The 22,305-nt window shown below is 36.6% G+C and overlaps 1 protein-coding gene across 1 annotated transcript; it reads right to left on the bottom strand.

Moving 5' to 3' along the window:
- Positions 1-681: 681 nt before the first annotated feature.
- On the bottom strand, positions 682-21,023 carry rorcb (RAR-related orphan receptor C b). Its single transcript, XM_048162981.1, has 10 exons — positions 20,737-21,023; positions 13,569-13,654; positions 13,126-13,267; positions 12,380-12,856; positions 10,641-10,762; positions 10,413-10,545; positions 9,245-9,352; positions 7,727-7,837; positions 7,427-7,539; positions 682-3,782 (listed from the first exon to the last, which is right to left on the bottom strand). Exons 1-10 carry the CDS (start codon positions 20,741-20,743, stop codon positions 3,621-3,623), a joined length of 1,461 nt encoding a protein of 486 aa, XP_048018938.1. The 5' UTR covers positions 20,744-21,023; the 3' UTR covers positions 682-3,620.
- Positions 21,024-22,305: the final 1,282 nt, after the last annotated feature.

The raw sequence follows: 22,305 nt of genomic DNA, 5'->3' as shown, positions 1-22,305 counted from the left end.
ATTTATCTGAAATACAAAGCTTCTGTAGCATTATACACTACCGTTCAAAAGTTTGGGGTCAGTAAGAATTTTTATTTTTATTTTTTTGAGAAGAATTTAAAGAAATTAAAAAAAAAATTCAGCAAGGATGCATTAAATCGATCAAGTGACAGTAAAGACATTTAAAATGTAACAAAAGATTAGATTTCAAATAAATGCTTTTATTTTGAACTTTCTATTCATCAAATAATCCTGAAAAAAAATATTGTACACAAATATTTTGTACAATTGTACACATTAAATGTTTCTTGAGCAGCAAATCATCATATTAAAATGATTTCTGAATGATCATGTGACACTGAAGACTGGAGTAATGATGCTGAAAATTCAGCTTTGCCATCACAAGAATAAATTACATTTTCAAATATTTTCAAATAGAAAACAGTTATTTTAAATTGTAATAATATTTCACAATATTACTGATTTTACTGTATTTTTAATTAAATAAATGCAACCTTGGTGAGCAGACGAAACTTCTTTTAAAGACATTAAAAATCTTACCGATCCCAAACTTTTGAACGGTAGTGTATATATATATATATATATATATATATATATATATAAATATATATATAGTGTGTGTGTGTGTGTGTGTATAATCTAAGATAATTTAGCAAAGTAGACAAATCACAAGGGACAACATTTCTTTTTAAAGAATAAGATCCATCTTTAGTTTTTATTTATTTTTTCATGTAGTCATATTCTGTCATATAATTCAGGCTGAAAGAACCTGTAATAGTACATCAGCAGAAAGAGGAAAGGTTTTTGACACTTTGTGATTGACATTCACAAAAATATATATATATTTAAATATAGCTACAGGACACAGTGATCAAGAATACGGGTCTCCTATTCGGTGCAAAGTGTGTGTGTGTATGTGTGTGTGTGTGTGTGTGTGTGTGTGTTGTCGGCAGAGGATACTGGTGAGACAGAGACCAGCTATCTCCCTGAGAATAAATCTTTTTTTGTGTGAAACACACAGAAGCAGAAACATTTCTTCTACAAAAAACAAAAACAAAATAAACATGGAAATTGCTTTACAGGGAGACTGAATGAGACAGTTTTGTCTTAACAGGAAGGCATGCATCAAAGGCCTAGAGGTGGGGATTGTCAAAACAACACATTTAATAATACATTGCACAGACATATTTCCCATAATTCTCATTCTTAAACCAAGGGCAGGCTACACTCCTTGACGTGAGAGGTTTGTAATGTTGGGCACACAAAAAGAAGACAGATTTTCTCTTGTTCATTAAAAACTGAGATACAAAACCATATCTTTCTCTTTCATACAGAATACAACATCAGTCGTTCATCCGAATCACTTAAAACCAGTCGTGTAGTATATATAGTAGTACTATAAACAATACCGTGAACCTCGACTCAAAGGAGTAGCTGAGAACTCTGTTGAAACTGTGTTTTTGTTGTACTATGGTGTACTAGTAGGAAAAATAGGATGGAAGGACGCGATCCGGACCACAGAAATGGACAAAAGGAGAGGTGATCGACAATTTACAAAATAATACAACAGAAACCACAGCCGTGCTCACTGGCGTATCTGTACCCAAAACCTACAGGACTGAGCTTTGATGGAATCTCCTTTTCTCTTGCTTAGACATAACATCCGCAGATCCGCAGATGTCAATGTCGGCACACCATCCAGCTTGGCTCTCTTGTTAGCGTTCTGTCCGGAGCAGCTCCAGAACAAAATGGGCAAAAGTCAGTCCAAACCCAGTTCGTTTCTCTGGTCCGGTACTTCCATGCACAAGACGGAAGAATTCAAAAGCCGGCTGATGAAAGTCCTGGCTCTTTAACATTCCCATCTCTCTTCCTTACACGCTCCACCTTTCTTTCTCTCTCTCTCTCTCTCTCTCTCTCTTCGCTATCTTGACTAAATAGACTAATTTATTTACATTCCTATTCAAAATAATCTTTTAGAAATGTCCATATAAATGAAATGAACATTTAATTGTTTCTTATTCTAAAGTGGCATTTACAAGGGAAGGGGACATGGGACTGAGGTTTCTCATTGCATTAAAATGACAACAAAAAAATAAGGTGCAGCACCAAACACTGTCAAAATGTGCCTGAGCAAATAAGAGCATGTGTGGATGGAATCACTGCTTAGAAAGTTGTGTTCGCCAATCCTTTACAGTCATGCCCAAGTTTGCAAACTCCTTATATATCTGTTTTGCATTTAATATTGTGTGCTTTTGCAGTTGTTTGCTAAAGTCTAATACCATACTGAATGTGTCAAGTTCTGCTGAATATGAGGTATGCGATCATGTAAATAACTGTTAAAGTGAGGATTGCGTGGTTTTCTTTGCGTAATTGTAACAAAACAAGGCATTCACAAACGCTTGGTCATGACTGCACGTTTGTAGTGATAATCAGGTTGTTCTATTGCACATTAGAAAAGAGTTTAGCACACTTATGATTTCTGGTTCGTTTAAATAGCTTTAAAGGATGTCTTCCAGGTTAAATACAAGTTCAACTCAGATGCTAACAGATAAGTTAAGCACTATAAGGGGCAATCGTTTTATAACCATACAGTTGCCCCATATACTTCCACTATAAGTGCATTTCTGTCAATGCATGTTTGTTTTCACAAACTGAAAGATTATTTAAGAATTATTTTCTAAAGCCTTTTTTCTTAATGTATTATTTTCATTAAATTAAATTAAACATTTATTTTAATTAATATTATTATTATTACAAACTTGTATTTAACATGAAATGTTCATTTAAAGTAGCACTGGTAACATTGGTCCCTTCATTTTTAACGAACAATCTGGGCACATTAGGGTTTTTTTTGAGTGGATTGTCAAAGTCTCATAAAGCAAAATGCAAGACCAAAAGTGCATTGTGTACATTCGGCCTCAAATCAAAATAAGTGCCTTTGCTTTGGGATACATTCATGATTCGTTTGAGGGGAGAAGGAGGGGGAAAAAAGCGATATTAGTGCTTAAAGAGTGATTCGTCGGGGAAGGACGTGTGACTGTCACCTAGTACGTAGGATGCACTTCATTAAAAAAGGTGTTGTGCTCTCCTGAATGTTCATGTGGAAGAGAGTTTGATCCTGTAAAATTCTTAAAATCATATTTATAAAACCTCCTTTATAAAACCCATTTAAATAGCTCTTCGTGTACAGATGCAGAAGGAATAGTAGCATGCTTAGACATCAACAAAGGGCCTTTGCAAGCATACATCTGTACATTTAAAGATCATTTAGGAGTGCTTCCGTAAAATAATAAAAGATTTGAGAGCACAACTCCAGAAATAATCCATATATGAGTGTGTTTGTGTGTGTTGTCGAATCTGAAATACTTTGTTGGCCCCTGTACTGTAGCAGCATGTGTTTGTGCACATGAACGTGTTTGCAGCGGGTTAAGTGTGTGTGTGGTGTATTGTGTTTGTATGTAGGCTGACAGTGCTGCAATAGACTGAGGATTCTCCCTGGAGGTTTTTAAAATGTTTTTCTTTGAAATGCTGTTTTTACACGTAATGGACTCTCTTTAACACAAGCCTATAATTTCCCCTTCACACTCTCTCTCATTCTCTCCCTCAATATCTCCCTCACTCTAACTGTTGGTGGAGTCAGGGAAGTTGATCTCGCTGCCGAACACTTCCCTGTACAGAGGCGGGAAGCTGTAGGCTGTTTCCGGGTGAACCAGGCGGAAGAACTCCAGCTTGTCAATATGGAGGTTACAGATCGACTTCATCTGTGGTAGTTTGGACACCATCTGTGAACACAAGACAATGAGTTGTTACTCCACAACAAAGAACTAAAACTACTGGATAAAGTCTCACAAACACTTTTTTTGCATTGATATTTAACAGTAGAAAAATGACTGATTCAAAAGTTTGGGGCTGGTTGCATTTTTTCTATCAACAATACAGTAAAAACTGCAATACTGTAAAATATTATTACAATTTAAAATAACTGTTTTCTATTTAAATATATTTCCAAGTCTTCAGTGTCACATGATCCTTCAGAAATCCTAATATGCTGCTCAAGAAACATTTCTTATCATTATCATCAGTGTTGAAAACAGTTGTGCTGCTTAATATTTTTTTGTGGAAACCATTATAACATTTACATTGTAACAATGTAAAAGTCTTTACTGTCATCCTTGCTGAATAGAAGAATTAAAAAAAAAAAATCACAGTGTCCCCAAACTTTTGAAAGCCCGTGTATATTTCGTAAATTGTGACAGTTTGCATTGAATGGACAGAATGTATGCAAGAAAAAATAAATAAAAAAACATGGCATGTTTTTGTCGCATAACATTTACAGGTCAAAAACAATTGTGCTAAACCTTTTGACCCATAAATTATTCTATTGACTGAAAAACAAAAGTTATTATGTTCAATTCAGTGGTATAGATATATCTTTATACAACAGTTAGTTCTGGTTCTTGAATCTGATTGGCTGATAGCCTTTTCCAGTCAAGCAATATTCTACTTATATCAGACGGAAACCGTTTCACAATTTGTATCACTCATTTCTCACAGCGAGCGTCAATGGTGGAGGAGCAAACTGACTATAATTTTACAAATACTTCTGTTATTGTATCACAGAATGTAGTTTTAAGACTTTTTAAGTGAGTATGTAGTTGTTTAGACAAGTGTTTCTTAACTGGTGGGTCGTAACTTCGAATTTGTGTGAGCCCCCTGCAGACGGAGAGCTATCGCCTGCTGCGATGCGTCAGCCAGAGCCCGAGGAGAAGAGGACAGTGCTGACCCTCGTCCCGGAAGTGGAGCTCCATAGTGAGTCTCACCAGTGGCGTGAGCCCGCGACATCTTCGGACGAGGGAATAGTGAATATGGACAATGAGGACTGGCTGAGAGACTTCAGTGAGGAGGTATTGACTCCCACCCTATCCCACCCCTTCATCATCACAGTTTCTAGACAGCACTAAAGACTGCATGAACTATGATTTATTGGACTGTGTTATACTTACCGTTATTCTGTTGAGTTTTGTGTTGCCGCCATCACTGCGAAGCTCAGCCAGTCCTCCAGCCCCGTGCCCTGCTGTGACATCGAGCCACAGGTTGTGCTACCACCAGCAGCGTCTGTGCGACTCTGACTCAGGCCTCTGATCTCTTTGCTCCATCTCGGCCCATCGACCTGTCAGCTCCGCATTGGCTCCTCCCACCTTCGGCTCCACCGGAGACCCTCTGCCTTGCGGCTCCACCGGGTTCCCTTGTCCCACCGGCTCCCCCTTGGCCAGTCGTCACTCTACTTCCGCCACGGACTTGTGGGCCGTCTGCTGCGCTCTGTTCCTCCACCCATACGGCTGCTGCGGGGTCCTCCTTCCCTTCGGCATCGCCTCTGTCCTTTGTCACAAAGGCTCTGCCTCAGCCCTCGGATACTCTGGCTCCTCCTCCGACGCTCATCGCTGTGGCATCGCCTAGATCTCTAGTTCCAGCAATGTCACTCGTTTCCATCGGCTCTCTGTCTGTGCCTATGGATCCATCGGCCTCGTCTCCTGCGGTTGTCCCCCAGTTGTCGTCAGCCACGACACCATCTTGGCTCCTCCTTCCCTCCTTGGGCTGTCGGCACTGTTTGGCTCTGGGTCTGTGCCAGTGGATTATTTCCACCATTGCCACCAGGGGATCTCCAAAACCCCCTCCATCCCTCCCTCTGGTCTTTTATCAGTTACGGCATGAGGTTGCGCCTTGCCGGAGGGGGGAGTAATATCACCATTATGTTAAGTTTTCACGGACTTGTAGTTATCATGGACTTTTAGTTTGTTTTCATTCATCTCATGTGTTCCTTTGTTTGATTTTCCCACCACTGTTTTGTTCTTTGGTTACTGTTATTTGTTCACTCTGTTCAGGTGCACCTCATTAATTATCTTTGTTTGAGTCACTATTTAGTTCTTCCTTCACAGTCAGTCATTGTCCGGTCACTCTTACATTTAGTGTGTGTTGCCCTGCCTGTTTTATCATTAAACTTGGTCTGTTTGCCTACAACCATCTGTGACATGTATTGTGTATTTTTACCAGGGTAACTGTTGTTTTATTTAACCACAAAATACCATTTTATGTTATTTTGTATATTTTTAAATGACTGGTTGCTCATACCAAATTACTACCTTTATTGTATTAACAAAAACTTTTTTGGTACTGCTATTTAATAGCCTTACCTTGTAGTGTTTATTCATCATTTATTATTCATCATTCATTAGTCATATTCTTACAATTTATGTGAACATTAAGTAAAGTGTGACGGTACTTGTGTGCATCAACCATTTTTGTGCCGAATTATATTTATTAAAATTATATATATATATATATATATATATATATATATATATATATATATATATATATATATTTTTTTTTTTTTTTTTTTTTTTTTTTTAGGAATTAGGTCAAATTCCTAAAAAATTGGGTCATGGTTTAATGACCAATGGAAAATGTAGGTCCCATGGCCAAACCAGTTGAGAACCACTGGTCTATACCTCAAATATGTGACTTATATATAAACATAGCACCTATTTTAAATTTTTTTTTCAGAGATGTGTGCTCCAGGCCACCAGTGGCCACTGGCTCTGATGTAGATAGTGGTTAAACATGAGATATAATTTGTTTTGGGTATATCAATTGGCAATCTTTGGTCTTATTGATCAATTACTTGTTCCAGAGCAAATCGATTTGGCTAAGGGCAAAGTTAAGTTTCATAACTTCATATTTGTATTTAACATAAGGCCTGTACTAAACTAGAGTGCTGCTTTTGTACTTTTGACTGAATTGTTTGCTTGTGTTTATTTCCTATTGTACAAAATTCTTATACTTTTATAATGGCTATTATTGTTCATTTAAATATTATTGTTCAATAAATAAAGTGGCGTGACGTGTGGCCAAGTATGGTGTCCCATACTCAGAATTTGTGCTCTGCATTATTTTTACTTTAAACAACACCTTATAAGACGCAACCAACAAATGCATTGACTAGTGCTGTCATGGGAAATCCCCTTAACTGTTAAAAGGATACCAAGACAAAGATATCACTTTCCTCAGTGGACATTCAAACTGATTTTTATTAGGAGTATAAGACTGACCTGAAGAATAAATGCTATATCAGATGCAGATAATATACTCACTTTGTCGATATCTCTCTCATAATACTCTACTCTCCTTCGTTGCTAATTTTAAAGTGGCATTTTCAAATTCATAACAAAGGCTTGGGCTCATCTGTTAAACTGTCAATTTGAGATTTGAAGGAAGTAGTTCCACACACAAGAGAGTTTTTAAAGACACTCCATTGTTGTTTCTTATTTATTTACACACTTGTGCCGTCAAACTGTTGTATATACATTAAATATTCTCAAAGTTTAACCGTTTATCTGTAAAGAGCCATGTGTGTCTGGTTCCTCACCTTGTCCAGTTTCTCAGTAGTGGCTCCATTCATGTGCAGGCTGTGCTGAAGTGCCACGTAGACCTTCTCTTGGAGCTTCTGAACCTGCTGAGACTCCGTCAACCACGGCCGATCTGAGCGCCACACAAACACAGAGCAGGGGTTTCAAACTGTGAGAATTTGTCTCATTTTATGTCACTGTGCAAATCTGACCATGGCACATATTACCTTTTCTGAGAGCACATAAACCTAGCTTTAAAATCCTTTTCTTCAGCGAATGAGTCACTAAATTGGTAGCAGACATGGGTGTGAGTGTCTCACCTGGAGCCAGCAAGACCGCGGCGCTGAATAAAGCCATTTCTTCCTCGCTCAGCTGAAGACGACTCAGACTTTTAGCCAATTCAAAGACAGTGTTCACCAGGTCATCACACCCTATAAACACATACACATACTAGTTACCAGGCTGAAGATGGAGAAATAAATTACATTTCCACTAAGGTCCATAATTTACCCTGAACCAATCTCTTTTTGTTTAGCATGAAATGACTTAATGGATCTATTGGGTTCCATTAGCGTAAAAGATGAATTATAAAGGAAATTATAAGAGGTTCTGGGCACAGAGCTTCAGAGTAATTTATCTTTGCTTTGCTTTATTGCGAATATAATAGTTGGCCTCTATGTCCGTATTGTGCATTTAAATTCGCAATGAAATGGAATTTCTTTCTTACTGTGATATACTTCAGAGTATAATAGATTATCAAAAAATCAAAAATGTAGGGTGGAGACTTGGCTTTATGCGCCAGTTGAGGCATATGAATGTAGGGTTTAAGTGCACTAAATGATTTAAGTCCTGCATAGGTCAAGAGAGAGAAGTCTGTCATTTTCACCGGAAGGTTCAGTTATGACATTTTGATTAAACATTACAAGGTCAAAAATTGTTCACAATATTGTTCACAATAAGATCCATTTAAAAATAAATAGGGTGAATTTTCAATTTATGCTGACTTTAAACATATGCAATTTGACAAAAAGACAATAAAATAAAGAAATGGTATTATCTACAAATCATTCTAACTTATTCCAAAAATAAAAGTCTATATTTAATATATTGTGCACTGAGTGCTTTCTTCAAAGCTTCCATTTAACTTTGATGAGCTATCACTCACCCGAGCATCACTTGTATTAACTAACTGGGTTAAAAACCCATTAACTCTTGTGCCTTATTGATTCATGACGCCTCCACTCTTGCTCTTAAGAGGATGCTGGTGTTGTGTATTATAAAGTAAAAGAGGATGCGTTTGAAATGGAATACTAGCGTACTGCTTGCTGCAAAGTGTACACTGTATATTGTGTTACATAGTTTCACATTTTGAAAAAATTCACATCATTATTCTGATACATTGTAATCACATGACTTGATTATCTCTACGCAATCTTATGTGCATGGTTAAATCCGCAAAGGTTATTCTACAGAAAATGTTACTTTGCATTTACAATCCAATTTGTGTAAAATAGTCTTGAAAGTCTGATTAAACAATGAGTCAAGAAGCATATTTTAAAAACTGGTGTTGACATTGGCTGAATTTGGAATAGCATACTACTATATGGCATAAATAGTATGTAGTATCCTAACATGCTATTTTGATTTTAGCGATTGCATCTAGTTTATTTCATTAAATTGTGGGATGCGGAATTCAGTATGAATGTGTTGTATATTACACATTTTCTCATATATAGCAGATCAACCGTAGGTATTATATGCATACTCCTCACAGTATACTGCTGAAATAGTAGGCATAAAATGGTAGCATGCTATTCTGAACATATCCAGACACTTACCGAGAGCTTTGAAGAGCTGAGGGCTGGCAAACTTGCCATCAAAAAACATAGTGTTGTTGGAAGAGTTGTAAGCGCGACACATTCGGATCAGCAGGACTTCCAGACATCCTGGAATAGTAATAGAGAGAAAGAGAGCGGCAAAAAAAACATGATGGGGGGAAAAGCAGAAAGAAAGAGAGAGATGGAGACAGAAAGAGAAAGATAGAGAGAAAACAGATAAAAGAGTGCAGGGGAGGGGGAAGGAAAAGTGGGAATATGCTCCACCGTGCAAAAATACAGACAGAAAAAAAATATATTATTTTTTTTTTTACCAAATATGGGAACAACAAACACCATCAAAATGAAATGTCATTGTGTTTGTGATTGTTTTAAATGACATTTAGAGATTTTGAATTTTGTTTAGTGAAGGGTTTTTTCATACGGTAAGCACAAAGTGTAGAAGTAGATAGAATGTTGGAGAAACAAACACAAGAGGAGACAAACGTTAATACAAGTTTCAAATTTAAGACACAGCAGAGTGGAGACAGAACAGAGTCCCGTGGGGCGAATTCACAAAACAGTTATTCCCAAAAAAAAAAAAAACCTGCGTTTTATTCTCTAACCACTCACAATCCAGTTTAATCAGCCACTACATACACTGAAATAGTGTTTATTGTATTGTATTTTTTTAACAGAAAATTCCCAATTGATGGTATATCTATGGTAGAATTGCATTTTATCCAGGCATATATTCAACACAATGCAGTCAAGCACAAATTGCGCATTTTAAAGAGTCATTTCAGATGTTTGGATCAAAATGCATCATCCACATCCAAGCATTCAGCTAGACTGAAAACTGCTCTCTGCAAATTGCACTCAACACTAATTTAGTGGACGTGTTTTGATTTGGCATTACCTGAATTGCATGCCAATATCTGCCCTTAGAGTATTCTAGATGTAGTATGAAAGACAATGCTCAAGAAACTGAGAGTGCCCTGGAATGATCTAATGGTGTTATCATAACACTAGTAACTGTGATTAAACTACTAATAAGATTGAGCGGCCACTCTGAACACATCAGAAATGCCATATCACGGCAGTGAGTGGATAAGGTGATTCGAATGAGAAATCTGTTGTATAATCAGGGATTAGTAATCTGTAATCCATGTGGGACAAAAGCAGCACTGACCTGCTTTGAGCAGGATGATCTGGTCATTCTGGCAAAGGTCCATGAATCCAGAGATGCGCTTAGCGAACTCCACAACGTACTGGATGGCGTTTGTAATGTGCAGGGCACACTGCTGCCACATCCATTCTGCAGACTGAAAGCACAGAGATTGATAATACAGCCATTAACAAAGAGACAAATCAGCAAGCACAATCAAAAGAGACGCCATCTAGTATGATGATGCTGTACCTTGAGCTGAAAGCTGCGTGTTTCTTCAGGTGTGTAGAGGTTCCAGGTGACTTTCTTCATCTCTTCTGGGCTGTACTGACACGTCTCCAGGTGAGACTTCACCACGTTTTGAGTGATCCGCTCTGAACATAATTTTAACACATTAGCACATTTTCCTTCAGTATCTGTCTATCTAGATATAAACAGATATAAGCAGAATCAGAAATAATATACATAGCTAAATAAGGAATATGTTATATAGATATATCCATCTATAGATACAAATATAAATGGATCCATTATATTTAAATAAACATCTATAGATGGATTTAAATACAGACAGATTATATCATTTATAAAAAATACATAAAATAAATATATATATAGAAAATTAAGCATATTTATATAGATATATCAATAACACTTTACATTTATTTGTTAAAACTAGTTAACACGAAATACTTCTAAAGCATTTATTAATCTTAGTTAATGTTAATTTCAGTATTTACTAATACATTATTAAAATCAAAAGTTGTGTCTGTTTTGTTAACATTAATTAATGGACCTGAGCTGACATGAACAAATAATAAACCACACAGTGGTGTGTATTAACATTAGCAAAGATGAATAAATAAATACTATAACAGATGTTTTGTTCATTGTTAATTAATGCATCAATTAAGGTTAACAAATAAGACCTTATTGTAAAGTGTTACTGATTTATCTATAAATAGATACATACTGTAAAAAGATTATAAAATACATAATGTTATAAATAAATAGGCATATACACAGTTTTTTTTTCTCTTTCTTTCATTATGCCATAAATTCATGCAAAAATTTAGTTTAGGGTCCAATTTTCATTATTAAGTAGTTGCATATTAGAATGGATTAGTTCACTTTAAAATGAAAATTACCCCAAGCTTTACTCACCCTCAAGTTATCCTAGGTGTATATGACTTTCTTCTTTCTGATGAACACAATTGGAGTTATATTAATAAATATCCTGACGCATCTGATCTTTATAATGGCAGTGAAAGGGAACGAGTATGAAGCTCGAGAAAGTGCATCCATCCATCATAAACGTACTCTACTCGGCTCCAGGGGTTAATAAAGGCCTTCTGAAGCGAATCAATGCTTTTGTGTAAGAAAAATATCCATATTTGACAAGTTATAAAGTAAAATATCTAGCTTCCGCCAGACCGCCTTCCGTATTTAAATTACGAAGAATGTGTAACGCCTCTCGCAGTTCAAAACGTTTGTTGGTCTCGTTCACTGCCATTATAAAGCTCGGATACGTCAGGATATTTATTAACATAACTCCCATTGTGTTCATCAGAAAGAAGAAAGTCATATACACCTAGGATGGCTTGAGGGTGAGTAAAGCTTGGGGTAATTTTCATTTTAAAGTTAACTAATCCTTTAGAATGCATATTACTAGGATTTATTAGTACTTTACTTAGTACTTTATAGTTAGTAACCTTACTAACTATATTAATAAGCAGTAATTAGGAGTTTATTTAGACAAAAGTCATAGTTAATAGTTAGTTAGTGAGAATTGGACCCTAATCTAAAGTATGACCAAACTAATTTATTCTCATTTGATTGCAATAAAAAATGTAAATGTGTCTGGAAAGGAGGATTTTCAGTAATGGGAATTTAAGGGAAAATAGTTATTAAAAATAATATCAGAATCTAAATCTAAACTTATATTAGCATAATGATGACTATAAAATGTGAATCTATTAATGGCAGCTCACCTATGTCGTGTAGAGAGCAGTTGTCTGGTAAAGAGCTCAGGAGAGAATGTGTAAGTAGGCTGTTTTCAGGCAGGATGTACTCATGCTTCACCCTCACTGCATCTGCCAAATCTACAGCGCTGGGCTCTGGAGAGCTCTGATTTGACGAACTTCCACTTCCTGCACTCCCAAACCCGCTGCTGCCCCCGAGCATCTCCAGAGCGCAGTACTCGCCAGCCTCCTCCGGGGTGAGCGGCAGGTCGAATAGCAAACCGTCGGGCAGCGTGGCGATGTCGTCCAGGTCACTGAGATTGGAGCTGGAACCTCCGCTGCTGTACGGCCGGCTGTGTGCGCTGTCTTCGCCCGACTCTTCACGGTCACGTGATGTCAGACCGCCACCCAAACCCGCCAGACACTCTTGAGACAGCTGCTGGTGCCGCTGCACCTCCGCATACAGGCTGTCCCGCTGTTTCTTTGACATTCGGCCAAACTTCACCGCTACAGAAAGCAAAAGTGAGGAATAGTTATTTTTACCTGACTTACTATTACTAATTATTTAAATTGCATTCATATTGTTTATTTATAGTATTTATATAAAAGTTTGGGGTCAGATTTTTCTTAAGTTAAAACTTTAAAACCAAACAAAGGGTAGTCGCAAAAAACTCCCTCTCCCTCCCTCCGCCCTCCTCATCTAACACTTAAATTTAAGTCCCTATCCCGTTTTCTTTCTGCTGGTGGGTTAGTTTGACATTAAGACTCGCGCTCACCATCACGGCTCATGCCGAGAGCCAGGCATTTCTGCAGACGACAGTGCTGGCAGCGGTTCCGGTTAGTTCGGTCGATCAGGCAGTTCCTCTGCCGTGAACATGAGTACATGGCATTGTTCTGCTGGCTGCGTCGGAAAAAACCCTGCAAAAAAAACAAACAAACAAAGTGTACAGGATAGCTAATATCAGGTGCGGCTTTGCATGGGTGTGACCTGGCATCGAATGACAGACATAAAGGAATATAAACTGACCCAGAAAACAGATGAGCACAAAAACATCGGGATAAAAGATAAGGAGGGATAGAGCACAAAAGGCTCATTTTCCTTCTGTGGATTTAATTGAACTGAACAGTCTGTATAAATAACAGGGAATTGCACATCTACGGTAAGAAAAGGTGAAAATGTAATACAGTGATCATTAGGGAATTATGGTAGAATTCTTACCTTGCACCCTTCACACGTAATAACGCCATAGTGAATCCCGGAGGATTTGTCGCCACAGATCTTACACGGTATAACCTCGATTTGAGCTGGAATAAAAACAACACACAACATCTTTTTAAGCATTAAAAGCAAAAACGTGTCCCTGAACGCATAGAAAAGCACATACGCGCAAATACATTTTTGACATACACCACAAATAATATCAACCAATACAGAGATCTCTCTCACTCTACATGGCATGAAGGACAGAAATAGCCAGAGGATTGATTTTCCGACTGAAGGGTGTATTATATCTCTGCTTTTATGAGAGGTTCTGACAGTGGAACACAGTGTAGGGACTTTTAGAAACTAGATACCTAGCTTCCATATACAAACAAATATTAAATTGATATCTCCTGAGTAAAAGTGAATAGTATGTAAACAAGTATTTAAACTAATAATGAAATAAACAAAATAAATATGTGACAGTTTTACAATTATTTTTATATTTATATTTAATTATATTAACATTTTTAATAAATACAATAACAGCATAAAATATATATATATATATATATATATATATATATATATATATATATATATATATATAAAAACCCACAATGAACATCACAATAGTGTTGCCAAGTCTGTAGTTTTCCCACGGAATTGGGCTACTCTAACACTGTTGCCGCGGATTGTTTTTCATGTCCACAGATTGAATCAACCCGAAATAATATGATATTTAGCCCCTGGAATGCAAATTTTACCAGGGGAACCCTGCCAAAGACGCAGATTTTACCCCCTGGAACGCGATTTTTTATTGGGGGACCCACCCTGAAACGTGACTGGGCTAGTTTTGGGCTAATTTTGAGTAGCAATTGGGTGGGTTTTGTTGTGAAAACCTGGCAACCCTGCAACTACCCATATATATATATCCAATTAATTCTATTAATAAATCATGAAGTAACAAATGAAGGGCAAAAAGAATAAATGAATGAATAAATAAGTGTGCAGTACAAGGTATACAGTTACGCAATAATTATGCAATAAAAATAATATTTTCTAGCATATGCTGCATGTAGTGGTTGCATGGAAAAAACAAAGCTTGTAAAAACATGCTCAGTAGGGAAAAAAAACATCCTCCATTTTGTCTTTCTAGCTCTGTCAGCTGAAAGCAATGACCAAGATACACTGTGGCATGCAGTGGAAAAATCTGTAAGCCCTTGGGTGCCCCTCCCGTACCGCTCTCTGTGTAGTGTTATATAACCTTCGTCTGCAAACATTCCACAAACACGCCATTCAGGGCTGCTCAGTCTAATAATGCAGATGTTCCGCCTCCCTGGCACTTCTAACAGCCTATTGGTTGATGCATGGGTAGATGAGTCTGCGATTGGCCGGCTCTAAATGTCGCTCAATTCGGCTTGGCTGTAAGCCCATGTGGACTCGCTGTCCTACTGACATACTTTCTCAGTGAAAAGAGGAGGGGGGCCGTGGGCGGATCCCCAGCGCATGTCATTTGAATAGGCCTTTCCCTTCTCTCTGTTAAGGTGGAACTGGTTTCAACAGGAACACTTAATTTTGATACATAAGAACAGGCACAATACATAGTAAAGTTCAAAATTTAAAAAAAATACTTTTACAATAAATGAAATTGTATATGAATATTTACATTATTATTGCTATTATCATTATTATTAATAAATTATTTTATATTTTATATATTTAATAGGAAATGTTTAACCTAAAATCTTGATATTAATGAAAAATGTGCATGGACAAGTATATATATTATATAATATTATTATTTTATATAATTATTTAATAAATCTAATTAAAAACATTTCTAGGTGGCCATTCAGGGGCTTTCTTGCATGCATCTGCACTGTTTTTAATGGTTTCAACAAGTCACTGTTTTTTCAGTGTCTTGCCCTTTTAAGATGCTATGTAAAACCAGTTCAACTTTAAAGTGGCCCCATCAACACTTGCAGTGTAAATCAGTGGTCGGAGTCACTGTAATTACAGTGAGTTGACATAATTGACACCGTTGATGAGTTGATCCCATTTTTCGGTCCTTGCACATTATTTCCTATTTGATTCATAGCAGACGAACACGAGGAAAGGACAGTGTTCAAACAGGTATAATATTTTTTTAACCACTTAATTCTACCAATTTCCATGTTTAGTTGATGTTTCTCAACATTTAGAATAATATTTGTAAGTTTCTCAACATGGTCGGAGTGCTAACGTTATTTCTGTTTAGATTATGCGGCAGACCACCGACTGGAGCCACGAGGCCAGTTTGCAGGTAAGTTACATAGTTAATGCTAATTAGTTTGCAGATTCGACTTGGGTTTTGTTATATTTTAGAATTTGGGATGGGAAAATAACACAATTTCTGCCTTAAAACAAATGAACGCAAATAACGCGGCATCCATATTCACAACTTCTTAGGGCTTAAGGTATTTGCGCTGGCAAGTTATGACAATAAAATGCATTTTATGTCCATATTTTAGTACAGCCGTGCATTATGTTTCACAAATAATCAGAAATAAAAAACAATAAATGAAGAGTTCAGATGCAAAAGCCTCTAAGTGCCATCTGAAATTTTCTTCTAAAATGAGCATTTTTATCAAGCTCGCATGTTTATGTTCAGTTAATTCAATTTAATGGCAATGAAAATGACCTATTAATTGACATTAAAGTGAAATTACTGAACCTAAACATACAAGCTTGATAAAAATGCTCATTTTAGAAGACAATTTCAGATGGCACTTAGAGGCTTTTGCATCTGAACTCTTCAAATAAGAACTCACAAATCTTTTTTTTTTTTTAAACGCGCAGCTTGCAAGCTCAGCTTTGGATAGTCAGGAATTTACATGAAACACATTGCGAATACACTCCTCTCCAAACTAAGGGAGTACAGAGAAATGATCATCTAATCCAGCAAGAAGCATTTTGCTGAACTTTATATTTTCTGACCACTCAGTTCATATGGATCTCTTTGCATAGATTGTCAATGGAGGGACTACACTGTAGTTGTAACTCAGCCTGGAAGAGTTTGGTTTGTGTTGACGACATTTTGCACATTGCATGTACTTCAAAAGGATGAGGACTCACGCTAGAATTGATACGGTAAAACCAACGCCATCGTTACTGTTTTTATCACTATGTATCAAGCACTGAGAAAGCCTCCAGAGGTGAAATTCAGTTATAGTAATGGACATTCAGTTTCCGAAACGTGCTGCATGTGGTAGACCAATCACAACAGAAGAGGCCTGTGACCAATCAGAGCAGAGCAGGCTCTCGGAAAGGAGGAGTTTAGAGAGACTGAATCTTCAAACAAACCATTTTCAGACTCTTTGACAAGCGAGGTGATGTGCAATGTATAATTTGTGGGGGGTTTTTTAAATTTTTTATATACCTTTGATGCATGTAAATCTGTTGTAGGAGACCTCCTAAACAAAATTAGGAACCTTTGAAATAGCATAATTTCTCAAGAGACCTGGATTTTCTCCATTCTGCCGCACTTCATTTAGCTGTTTTCAAAAGCAAGAACAAGTCCTGTGTACAGAAGATTTGCAGAAGTATAATATGACCCCAGAATACCTAATAAACTCATGTGTTTCATATTAGCATCACTGAGGGATCATGATACATTGTTGTTCCACAGTCCCTTATGTTCTAAATGCCATTTGTGTGAAATTATAGCCAGACGAAAAATGTAATCATTTACGTGAAGAGCAATTCAGGAAAATGGTTCAAATCTACTTTGAGTGGCAGCCGCTGTTATCTGTGTTTGCGTACAGGTGCCATAATGCAATCATCTTTGAGTACAGAACACTGCGTTAAGCAGTTAAGTCTATCGTGGTTGTGACATAACACAAGCCAGCAGATTAGATTAAGCAGTAGAGCATAACAGATTTTAACCGTAAGCGTTCAGGATAATGCAAGGGGAAAAACCTTAGTGAAAAGTAAAAAACAGTCATTTAAATTTAGGCAAACATGTAATTTTTCATTTTGACAAGCTCATGTCATGAGGTGTAGCCACGTCTCTAATCACAAATGACGCAAATATTCCAAGACGCCGTTTCCGCAACGGTGTGTCTCTCATCACGGTGATGAGCAGAAGGGTTTCTGGTATATGTGGGCCAGAGTAAAGAACAATGATTTGACACCTCACCTATTTTACACAATACATTCCGAGTCTCACCCAAGTGACGTAAAATCCAGACGGCTTCATGCAGATAAAACAGAATCACACTGTAGTTTCTGATAAGACAGCTGATTGAGTGTGTCAGTAAGTCACTTTTGATGAGACTCATGCCAAATGTTCCTGCTGTCTGGTCATCATAAAACCAAGGTCATACACTGCACGGTCACCAAAGCAGTAGGAGAGGCAAACAGCCACGCTCCAAAATAAGACCCACTCATCTAATGGCTCTCAATGGGAAAACAGCTTAATTTATGCATGCATCGGTTATCATCATTTTAGTGTTGATTACACAAAAAGAGAGACTTAAATCTTAAATTAGAGGTACATTAAGACCGGCAATGACACAAGACAGACCACACAAAACTTACATGGTATTTACATTAAAAAAATATTCCTGACAGAGTGCAGATCTGCTCTTTTTCAGTATATATCATCCTCTACAGCTCTCCTGTCCTCAGCTACCCTGTGAACATGAGCCACGCTGTGTATATTTAAACACAGCCCCACCTCACGACAGTATGTCCGGACACGTACGACTGCAACTGGCTTTAACATGTGTCCAGAGAGCAAACAAAATGGTTGAGACAAAATCCTCACTTTGTACTTACAGACAAAGAGTCTGGGGCACTAGTTAAATGTAAAGATTTACTATTTACTCAACTTTCTAAAGAACACTCTTTTTGTTAATACTTCACAAGCACAGACATATTGTGAAAATCTCTTTTTGAAGGAATTAACAAATTGCTCAAAATTGATTGTTGTCATTTGAGAAATTTCTTTTTACATTTCATCAGAATTATTGCACTTTCACCTATAAGCACAAATCGAGTAGATGACAAGACAATCAAGAATGTCGACTCATTTACTCATCTAATTTAGATGACAATAGTAATGGTAATTCATTTAACAATATTAAGGTGGAAACGTCATTGTCATGGTAAATTATTGTAATAGTGCTTATAATCATGTAATATTATATTTCACTTCTAAATAAATAATTGTGTAATATACTTTGCACCAGATTTTACATTATTTAACTATGTGAGAAGAAACTGAGTGCAGAGTGGAAATTTTCTGACTGCTTACACTCTAAAAAGTAATTCAGAGGACTTGTTACCACAACTTAAATAAATGCATGGTTGCAAGTTAAAAATTCTAATTTATTGTTTTGATTAAACCTTTTAAGTTGCAAACATTATGTTTTTGAGTTCTGATGACATAATTACATCAACTTAATATCGTCTGTAATTTAAACTCAAATTTATGTTGTTTTTTTTAAAATTAGGTTTTAGCAACTTAATGAAACTGGATAAGGAGAATAAATGTTTAATGAAGGGAAAGACATTTGAAACAGTTTCTTTAATTGGTGAAGTTTTTGTGGTTACTATTGTGCAGAAGAGTAGATACATGAAGGTAAACTACATTTTTCTCTATGCGCTAATGCCAGTGACAAGTAATATCTTACTTTTTCACTAATTATACATGTTAAATAGCATGTGCTATGATAGCTGTTGATTTTAACTGAAATAGATAAGATTAATTGCTTTCAGGGCTACAAATCTGGTAGTTGGAGTGACTTAATTTTTTTGAGTAATCAACTAAAAAAAATTGTGTTTATGCTACAAATTATTAAGTTCCTCTAACTCAGTGTAGCTTGTTGGCTGAATGTAAATTCACTCAGTTGTCATAACTCAAAAAAAAAAAAAAAAAAAAAAAAATGATGCAAACTGTTAAGTTTTTGTTGTTGTTGTGGAGCCAACACATTATTTTTTAGTTTTATATTTTTAGTTTATATATTTTAAATGTGAGAAAGCAGGTATTTTACAGTTATTTTATTTATTTTACAGTATGTTCTTGGTAAGTACTTACAGTGTACTTACCAAGAAAGTACTGAATAACAAAAGGTGGATTAAGATTAGGTTTAGGGGTAGATTCAGGGTTAGTACCTAGTTATTGTAATTACTACAGTAAGTATATACATGCGAAACAGATTGTAAATAAAATATTAATTAATTTAAATTAATTAATTAATTAAATTTTTCATGTTTTCAACTGATGTTGATCAATAAGAAATAACAGTATGTCACCCTCAAGCATGCATGTTACATAAATTGGTGAGACTGCTCTAATAAATGTTCATTGTCTACATCAAGATCGGAGTTCAAGTTCAACTCAAGTTCATGATGGAGATAAAGGCGCGGTGCCGTGGCCATCTATCTCTTAACAGACCGCATGGGTCTGCACGACTCCTGCAAAGCGCCTCCCCCTCTCTCGCGCTCTATCTTTCCCTCATTCCCTCCTGTGAATGCTGTGTAATGCTCAGTGACATAACTAGGTCAGTAGAACAGCAGGTTTGTGCGCTGCTCACACAGCCGGCCATGCTGCCCTGCGAAAACAACAACACGCAGCCGACATGCAAGAGATAGAAAACTCTATCTCCAGCATTTACACACAACAGTATCACGATAACCAAATAAGGCGAGGATAAAACTGACAGAAATAACAAAGTGTGTTCAGCAGAAATATTTTTGTTTTCAGAGAATAAATGTGTTGGAGACATTTTATTCACCAAATTCAAGTTGTATCTATATTTTTAGAGGATATTATTAAAGCTCATACAGGGATTTTTTTTTTTTTTTTTTAACACTCGTTATGTAATAAAAACCTGTCACACAAGCCAGCATCACGAACTGCCGCTGAAAGCTTCATCATTCTGCGTCAGAATTCCAGACTCATTTTTGACATCTGACTAATAAGAATCATCGTAACATCTGAGAAAGAATGGAACGCCAAAGAACATTTAAACGCGTTACAAAGTAACAAGTGCCCGCGTGGCAAATGTCACAGGAACGCAGAGCAAAAATATGTGCATGAAAACATACGTGCATTATTATATGGCTAAATGTTTAGAGACCATTTAGAAGTAATATGCAATGTCAACGTACTAGTCATACAGTGCTACAAACATCTTACCTCTCATTTTGATGCAGTTTCTTGATTCTCCAAAGTTCACTGGGTGCGAAGCAATATTGTCGAAATAGCTAACTTGAGACAGCTACCCGAATTAAACTTTTCAGCTCCGACTGTGAGCATTATTAAGAAAATAAAACAGAAGTAAATTTGCGTCTCTAAAGGTCTTCACTTTCAACAAAAAAATTCAAGTCGTATTCGATGTGTGTTATGGCGCGGTATGAAACGTCGTCCTCCTCCCTCTTCTCTCACTCTACCCTGCTAACCTACTTTCAGAAGCGTGGACTCTCACATGATCTCACTGCCGCGCACTACTCACGGGGACGCGCACCCAGTCAGCGCTTAAGGTGGGACTAGAATTCACACTTAATTCTGAACAGCATACTAATTAATGGAATGAATTTAAAGTAAACAAGGTCCCAAAGTACAAATAACAACTGCACTGTAAAAAAAGTTTCAAATAATCCAGTTAAACTCTGAAAATCGTGGTATCCAATAGTAAACAGAGCTAAAAAGATCTTTAAAGATTAACAACTTTCGTACACGTCTCCACACAAGTCCTTGATACATTGTCCAAACTTTTAATTCATTTATGCAAGTGCAAGGGCTTATGGGTATTTCTACTGTACTTTGTAAGATTTCACAATGGAGTGTGATCTGGTTACACTATCAAATGTTTTCCCCAGAGGTTATCTAAAAATATGCATCATGTGGTAATTAGTTTTATTCAAAAACATTATTTATTATGAAAGTTTAAATGCATAATACAAAGCTCTTCATGTTGACAGTACATTTTTAAACAGGAAGAAAATGGGATTTAAAGGTGCCATAGAATGCTTTTTCACAAGATGTAATATAAATCTAAGGTGTCCCCTGAATGTGTCTGTGAAGTTTCAGCTTAAAATACCCCCTAGATTTTTTTTATTCCGTTTTTTAACTGCCTATTTTGGGGCATCATTATAAAGGCGCAGATTCAGCGCATGTCCCCTTTAAATGCTCACGCTCCCCACCCCCAAGCTCGCGACTCCATAATACACTGCATAAACAAAGTTCACATAGCTAACATAATCTTCAAAATGGATCTTTACAAAGTGTGCGTGATGCAGCATATCAGATCTCGTAAGTATAGTATTTATTTTGATGTTTACATTTGATTCTGAATGAGTTTGAGCCTATGTGTGGCTAACGGGCTAAAGCTAACATTACACACTGTTGGAGAGATTTATAAAGAATGAAGTTGTGTTTATGAATTATACAGACTGCAAGTGTTTAATAATGAAAATAACGACGGCTCTTGTTTCCATGAATACAGTAAGAAACGATGGTAACTTTAACCACATTTAACAGTACATTAGCAACATGCTAATGAAACATTTAGAAAAAGAGTTTACAAATATCACTAAAAATATCATGTTATCATGGATCATGTCAGTTATTATTGCTCCATCTGCCATTTTTCGCTATTGTCCTTGCTTGCTTACCTGCATAAAGTCTGTTGATTCGGCTGTGCAACTCCAGACGTTAATACTGGCTGCCCTTGTCTAATGCCTTGAACATGGGCTGGCATATGCA

The sequence above is a fragment of the Megalobrama amblycephala genome, linkage group LG17, assembly GCF_018812025.1.
Source record: "Megalobrama amblycephala isolate DHTTF-2021 linkage group LG17, ASM1881202v1, whole genome shotgun sequence".
Taxonomy (NCBI): domain Eukaryota; kingdom Metazoa; phylum Chordata; class Actinopteri; order Cypriniformes; family Xenocyprididae; genus Megalobrama; species Megalobrama amblycephala.
The sequence above is the reverse complement of the archived record's forward strand: the minus strand, read 5'-3'. Positions and strand labels throughout refer to the sequence as shown.

Excerpts from the sequence above, each read along its gene's own strand:
- rorcb (XM_048162981.1), bottom strand. Across the intron at positions 13,268-13,568 it reads TTACGTGTGAAGGGTGCAAG|GGTTTTTTCCGACGCAGCCA; the intron begins GTAAGAATTCTA and ends TTTTTTTTGCAG. Across the intron at positions 7,540-7,726 it reads CGCGGTCTTGCTGGCTCCAG|ATCGGCCGTGGTTGACGGAG; the intron begins GTGAGACACTCA and ends TGTGGCGCTCAG.